This window comes from Elaeis guineensis, chromosome 7, assembly GCF_000442705.2.
Source record: "Elaeis guineensis isolate ETL-2024a chromosome 7, EG11, whole genome shotgun sequence".
Classification (NCBI taxonomy): Eukaryota; Viridiplantae; Streptophyta; class Magnoliopsida; order Arecales; family Arecaceae; genus Elaeis; species Elaeis guineensis.
Window position 1 is genome coordinate 79,411,173 of NC_025999.2, and position 7,533 is coordinate 79,418,705.

A 7,533-nucleotide genomic window follows, 5' to 3' on the forward strand; every position below is an offset into this window, starting at 1 on the left:
GTGAGATTTTTTTTGGATAAGTTATAATTATACCATATAATATATACCTTCTCCAGGGTTTACAATGATCGCTGGTTAAGATATAATCTTTTTCAATGGTCTTAACTGAATACAGATAAAAATTAAATTTTTTTCAAAAGATTAAGACTTCCCCAGCATTTTGATTTCATCGGACGTTTTCCAATGGTACCATATGACTGCTGGGAAAAAAAAAAACTTTTTCTAGTAATTGAACTGATCGTGAGAAAAATAAGACTTTACTCAGCGGATTCAAAAAAAATGCTACCTAAAACCTGTTTTACCAACAATTTTTTATATCTATTAATAAAAAATACCGCTAAATCTCTTTTTTTTTTATGGGGAACATTATCAACCTAAAAACCATGCGTAGTAAATTTTGGTTCTGCCGCTGCCTACACAGAAATCCAGGAGATTGCGTGCAACTGCTTATTTGTCTCAATGATTACAAAGATGGTCCCAGGATTTATTCAACATCATTTTGTCTGGACTCATTAGAAGTCAATTAAAGAGTCTTGCTGTACAATGCCCCCAACCCATCTACCATCAATTTATTTTTGCGTTCCATTGTATTCTAGAGAAGCTGCACATATTTATATCCATATATCAGAAGTGCAATCCCCACCAGGATATCTCATTTCATGGGCCAGTGAAGGGCCATCAGGTTCAGCCCCGAAATCAACAAAGAAGTTTGGGTTCACCGTCAGCCCTCCTCGCGCTGTGTCCACATCAATTTGTAACATATGAGAGCCCTTCTTCACAAGATCCAGACCATAGAACTGACGGTCCCATGCGCTAAAGAGGGAGTTGGTCACGTACAATCTCTTCCCATCCAAGCTCAATTGGATCATCTGTGGCCCTCCTCTGAGCCGATTTCCCTGATAAAGAGAATTTTGGTTAAATATAGTCAATCATACTAGTATGCAATCACTTAAATAGCTTATCAATTATGCAAGTGCTTGAATTATGGGTACAAGCCTCCAAGGCTTGTTTTATTTTACCTGGAAGTCATGATATTTATGTTTTCAAAGATACAAAATACCAAATTTGTGGATGCATTTCCTCATCACTGAGTTGAATATTGTACAAAATACACAAATTTCAATTTTATAAATCTTTTTTTATTGTACTCTGCTTACCATACTTTTATCTGTCTGTAGTAATAACTCATGCAATGAAAGTCGACATTGTTCAGTCACAGTAGAGATGTCATTTTAGAACACAACCAAAAGTTTGGATACACTTTAGTTTCAAATCAAGCATGGTATTACAGTGGAAAAAAAAAACAGTATATACTACAGCACTAATGGTTAAATACAGCATTAAAACAATGGAATTAGATGTGATACTAAAGGATGCATGAATCGCACCTTGATAGGAGGTACATCAAACTGCAATTCTTTCCCATCCTCTGTCACGTAGACTACATCACTCCCCTTTTGGAGGAGTCCTCCCACCCATACTTGGCCGCTCAACACAGGCTTAGCAGGATCTTCAATGTTGTATTGCCTAACATCCCCATGCAGCCAATTAACAAAGTAGAGGAAGCGATCATCCAACGAGATGAGGAAGTCCGTTATCAGTCCTGGCATTTCAGGGAGAATCCAGTTTTTCACCTTCAGTGGTGGCACAGATATCACCACCTGTAAAAGCAAATTCAGGAAGGAAAGGATTTAAAATACCGGACAATAGTGACTAACATGAAATACTGAAAGTTGATTGATGTTAATTTGAACATTGCACATCGACTCAAATACAAGTTTTACGTAGTGCATATCCAAGAGTCAAAACCTTCTAAACTTTCTTCTTTTTTGCACATATAATTAAGAGTCACACACATGCATGTCTGTAAATCATGTCAACATGGGTATGTTGTGTTAAATATGAGAGTCCAGGCAACATCAATCTCTGGTTGGTTAGAAAAGAAGACAAGAAAAATCAAAGAGAATGGACAGACCTCATGATTCCAGGTTCCATCTGCAGTCTTGAAAAATCTCACCATGTTGCTGCTCAAAGCACAGCCAACATAGCCGATGTCCTTGGTAGGGTCATGGAGAAATCTTATCTGGAAAAAATAGAAATGACTTTTAAAATGTGCTTATATAGGTATATTCCTGATCTTGAATGAGAAATAGACTTGATATTGACTTCTAGGGGTAAGAGCCCTGTGCTGCCTAGGTCCAATGTTTGTTTTAATTCACCACCAGGCCAGCTGTATACAAAGAGGTGTCTTCCATATAATCCGTCTTTAACATCCTCAAGATTAAAGCCCTTTGTAAAAGCTGCAGGAGCCCCCCATGATGTACTAATCATGGTCTCATGTCGAGGCTGGTACCAGAAATCATAGCCAAACTGTGGGCTGTGACCTGGCTTTTCCCACCTGAGTGCTAACAATATATAGTCAGATCAAACCATATGGGAAGCTAAATATTTGAATCAAATGAATTCACTCAAATGACAATAAACTCGAGCAAAAGACAGGCTTCTGTCAACACCTTAACACATCATCTGCCTTGGAAAGGAAAAATTAATGATGATGATGTGTTGCAGCCTTCAAGTTTTTCCAATTATTATAGCATAAGATGATGATTTCAGAAAGCTTTAATACATGTTGAAAAGTAAAAAGATTGATGCACTTTATGTATAGGTCAGAGGGAATATGCATGCAATGCACAGGCACAGACAAAGGAGTACACAAATCAGTGGACACAGGCACATGCATGCACCCATGCATACACAGAGACACACATAGTGCGCATGCATGAGAGAGAGAGAGAGAGAGAGAGAGAGAGAAATTTACATTTCTGTGTTTGGCCAACTGTCATTTTTAAAGAAATGTAAGGTGGAGGAATTCCAGAAGTACATAATTGATAAACTATATATGTGATCAGAGCATTCAGGTCAACTTTGTATCAAAGTACCTTGGTATAATCAAAAGTTAAGTTTTAAAATTTATCAATAAAGCATTCAAGTCATCAAACTCATGAAGTCTGGGGCACAATGGCCAAGTCTAAGCCAAAGGGTTTTCAAGAAAAGGCAAATACCCAATGATGCAGCTAATGAAGCTAAAGCATATAAGATGTTCAATGATAACCACATCACGCACTATAAAACAATCTTTCCAACCAAAGAAAATGGCAGTTCTATTATTTAACTTGTATTAATGCTTAAGTTTGCATGGTGGCACCTAAGTCTGTAATTTCTGCATGATTACTGGCTACATTGAATAGAGAAACACCCGGTTGGCACTCCTATCCTACTTGAGAGAAGTCCTGGTTTCAAACCTGGGAGGTGGCTTTCTGACCATGTTTCTCAAGAAAAATGGAACAGAGCTTCAAATCAGTTTTGAATTTGAACTATAAATTTTATCAAGCACCAACCAGAAGATACATAGCATAATGGAGATTTTCAAGGACTCTATACAAGTTGGAGATAGCGACTTTTGGATCCAAAAAGTATCTAATTGAGTTATCTAGTGTTTTTTTTATTCTTTAAGATGTTATTAGTTAAGGATATTTTAACACTAATTTTAAGCTTTATACAGTATAGGGAAAGATCATAAACCTGTTGTTCATTGATTGTTTAAATCAAAGCTATACAACTCCCCTACTTTACATTCCAGATTTACTAGAATCCGTAATGTCTTAAAAAAGGCAAACCTGATAGTGCACATGAAGTGCAAAATTAAACATTATAGTTTTCCATGTGTTTCATCCAAAAAAAAAAAAAAAAGGTTTTCCATGCGATTTTACCTGAATCAAATTCCCAAGATGTAAATCATGACATGGATAGAAATTCTTCTTAGAGTCATCACATAAAAGAGAATAAGAACATCTAAGGTAGCCCTTTTGAAATAGAGAATTGACCATGTAGGAGTAAACTTCAAAGTGAATGGAAATAATGGACAAACATAAAAGGGATGATAACCATCATCCATCATGCTGGAAAACGAAGATAGAGAAAGCTTCAGATGTAATGCAAAATAGATAACATGCAAAGTGAAGTATAGACTTGAATAACAACTTGATATCATTTTGCAGGCACTACCTCATGAATTTTCCAGTAGGAAATGGAAAAGGGTCGAGATCATCAAAATCTTGCTACACTATTCATATGTAAAGAAGCTCATTGATCTACTTTGCTTCTAATAACCTATTAAGTATTATAGAAAAATGATTTTGTAAAGCAAGAGTCAAACATGCTAGTTTAATTGGGGAGGAGGATGGGGCATCAATGTGCTTGGTTAACCCCAGATAAATATAGGTGCTCCATCAACACGCGCATAGCAATCTGTGGTTGAGGTATGTAGAAAGATATCTCGTGATTATATGTCTTGAGACGAAGTGAAGTAAAGAGTAGCACCTTCCTTTCACATTGAAATCTGAATCTAGGAGAAGGAAGCCACTCCCTTCTGCATTTCCATCTTTGTCTCCAAGGCAAGACAGCATTATTTCACCAGATGCAAGACAATGGGAAGTGTGAGGATATGCTAATCCTGTTTTTTCCTCAATATCTGTCGGCTCAACCACCTTATGCAAAGATGGAGCTCTTGGATTCGTTGCAGTGTCAACAACATATATGCGGCTTGACCTGAAAAAAATAGAGGAACAATAACATCTCAGGAATGAAAATCTTCCAAGATATACAAATTGTAACTGTTCAAGCCTTTTATTTCCTTTATGAAAGGAGTGAGTGGGTTCTACTCCCTTACATCTATGAGAAAAGAAAACAGAAAAAAAAGAAGAAGAAGATAGCAGATTGCAATGGAGAAGTAAGCCATATTATCACTGATTGGAAAAGGAAAATAAAAACAATACTTTGAAGCATGAAAAATGCAAAGCAAAATCCTCTCATGGGAAGGACCAAGTCATGCATCAGCACTATCAATGGCTTCGAGTGATACACACTATAATATAATTAGACACTTCATTTATATTGAAGACATGCTGTATTCAATGAGGATAGATAGAACAATTAATTTTTTTCCTTTATATTCAAGGTGAATAAATTAAAAGAACATCTTGATTCCTTTTTCCCCGCTGATATGAACTTCTGATCTTTTCCGAAACAAGACGTCCTAATAGAGTACAGTAATACATTTAGTTTTCTTATCCTCTAAATGTGGTGAACCCAAGGAAAGGGCAAACATTTTAATTTTCTTTTTCCCCACCAACCTTGATTTCTAATCTTTAATCTCCTTGTAATAAAGTGCACTAGAGCAGTTAGAAGACCACATATTTCTAAGGCAACAGACCTGGTATTCCTTTATCAGCCACATGCTTTTATCAAAGTTTTCTGTAGAGTTCAATTGAAATGGTTGAATTGGCAAAACTCAATACCAAGAGTAAATACTTTTATCATCCCATATAGAATTTCATCATATGAAAAGCCTTCAAATCATGTTCACGTGACTTGACCTTCCAGCATGTACAGATAAGCAATGGCCACCAATTGCAGTAGTTCAGAATTAAAACAAATCCTATATCACATATAGAATTCAAAAGATGTCAAAACTGCAACAGATGGAAAGGGGAACAATAAAAATCATCAACTCTCCAAGAAATATTATTTGCTAATGTAGAATGAGCAACAAAGTAACTGGACATACACCAAAGAAGGCAAGACCAGAAAACGCCGAACCGCTGATGGATCAGTATGGCAGGAGCTGCAGGCATTCCAGCCAAAGTGATGCAACTCATCACCTACATGGGTCACAGGCAGCCTGTGGATAACTTTAGAATATGTCGGTGAGCTAGGATCAACATCCACTGTTGCCAAGTAATCGGGTTTCTCTATTTCAGTTCCTGCATATGATTGAAAAAAATAATATTTGAGGTTAGATATTTCCAAATTACTGTAGTCAACCCTAAGTAGTTTAGGAATAAGGCTTAGTTGAGTTAAGTATATTTCCAAATTACTGCATGCAACATGTGAAACTAGATAATGGTGGCTCGGATAGAGTTACTAGTGCCACTGTTCACTTGCTAAGACAAAATTAAGAAATAATTGAGTCTCCTTTTTTTTTTTGGTAACTAAATAATTGAGTCTCTTTATACCAAGTTGGGGAAAAATCAATTAGCACTTTGAGAAAATATGGACTTAAAAACAAAAAATTGAAGGACCACTCTAGTCCCCCCCACCCTCCACAAAAAAACAAAATGTACACTTTTCAGAACAAAGGGCAGGGCTTTGATGCAATAATAAGCTATACACTAGATAAATCTTGCATACTTATACGGGACCAAGGGACGCAGTAACACCCAGCTAAGAAAAGATGTAAAACAACAAATCTCCTTCCAAAAACAAAAACAGCACAAACCCGGGTGACATTTTCTGAACCCTAAATACAAAAAACATCCAAATAACCAAAAAAAAGGATAGAATTTTCACCATGATAGATGCAAGTGACATAGAGTAATGTCTCTCTTGTCCCTGACATCGCTTTGAGGGGTGACGCGTAGCCTGGCCCCTTGCCAGCGCAGCAAGCCTTTCTCTCGGTACCATTGGAGAGGTTCTTGTTCTTGCACTGCGCCACGTCTACCGCACCAGCCATTGGGTTGTGTCTTTCCAAATCGCCCCCAATCCTGCAAAGAGCAAGCAAACCAACACAATCCCACTTTTATGGACTGTTCCGACCAATCTATTGAAAATAGTAAAGCCACCATCAAAGTTTTGAAATCATCCAAAAGAACTCAAGCGAGAAGGAAACAAAGAGACGTATCCTATTCCCTGAAGAACTCCCGCCCTCCAAAGACCAAAGAAGCAGGAAAAGATGACAACTTTATGCATGATAGCAACAAATCTACTCTAACAGCAAATAAGTAAGACATTAAAATTCCAACCAAAAACGATTGACCAAGAATCAAACAGAGCTATCTCTCAGATTGCAGCCCATCCTCAGAAGACCAAAGAAACGAAAGAAGATCTCGATTTTATAGATCAAACGACAATTCACTCACCGTATGGAAGGACAGACTCCAAGATCTTGGAATCCCACTCGAAACCGAGAGAGAGAGAGAGAGAGAGAGAGAGAGAGGAGAGGGAGGGCGATGGGCCAAGAGCAAGCAGGCCTATTTATAAGAAGATGGTGACAGTTGGGAGGAGGTGGTGTTCCTATAACGTGGCTCGTTCTGACTGGCTATGGATGCGGGTCCAAGGGGTTAACTGAGTGTACCTGGATGGATTCCTGGGACAGGGGCTTAGTGAGCGAACGATGGTCCGAGAGCAATCAGCGCCTTTTTTTTTTTTTTTTTTTTGGTATTTTACCAAAAAAAAAGGCCTCGGCATTGCGGATTCCACTGGTTCACATGCACCTGGTGCATGCAATAATTGGTGCATTTGAGGCGCTGGGTCAGCCGAGAGGCGGTGGCGCGGTTCTTACCACGTGGATCCTTTTGATTGGCTGGGGAAGAGGGTCATAGGGCCATGTACTGCGAAAGCGGCTTTAAACTCGGGGTGGAGTGGACCTGGGCGGCTTCCTGGGAAAAAAGGGTGGTCGTAATACGCTCTGCCTCT

At 38.2% G+C, this 7,533-nt stretch overlaps 1 protein-coding gene across 1 annotated transcript; it reads right to left on the reverse strand.

Moving 5' to 3' along the window:
* Positions 1-433: 433 nt before the first annotated feature.
* LOC105033182 (selenium-binding protein 1) lies at positions 434-7,130 on the reverse strand. The gene is made up of 8 exons (XM_010907869.4): positions 6,978-7,130; positions 6,409-6,602; positions 5,627-5,822; positions 4,381-4,608; positions 2,167-2,398; positions 1,976-2,083; positions 1,389-1,661; positions 434-896 (listed from the first exon to the last, which is right to left on the reverse strand). Exons 2-8 carry the CDS (start codon positions 6,569-6,571, stop codon positions 612-614), a joined length of 1,485 nt encoding a protein of 494 aa, XP_010906171.1. The 5' UTR covers positions 6,572-6,602; positions 6,978-7,130; the 3' UTR covers positions 434-611.
* Positions 7,131-7,533: the final 403 nt, after the last annotated feature.

Coding starts and splice junctions, on each gene's coding strand:
- LOC105033182 (XM_010907869.4), bottom strand. CDS start 6,571: ATGGCTGGTGCGGTAGACGTGGCGCAGTGCAAGAACAAGAACCTCTCC. Junction 5,823..6,408: donor TGTCACTTGCATCTATCATG/GTGAAAATTCTA, acceptor AATCATATGCAG/GAACTGAAATAGAGAAACCC. Junction 897..1,388: donor TTGATGTACCTCCTATCAAG/GTGCGATTCATG, acceptor TCTCTTTATCAG/GGAAATCGGCTCAGAGGAGG.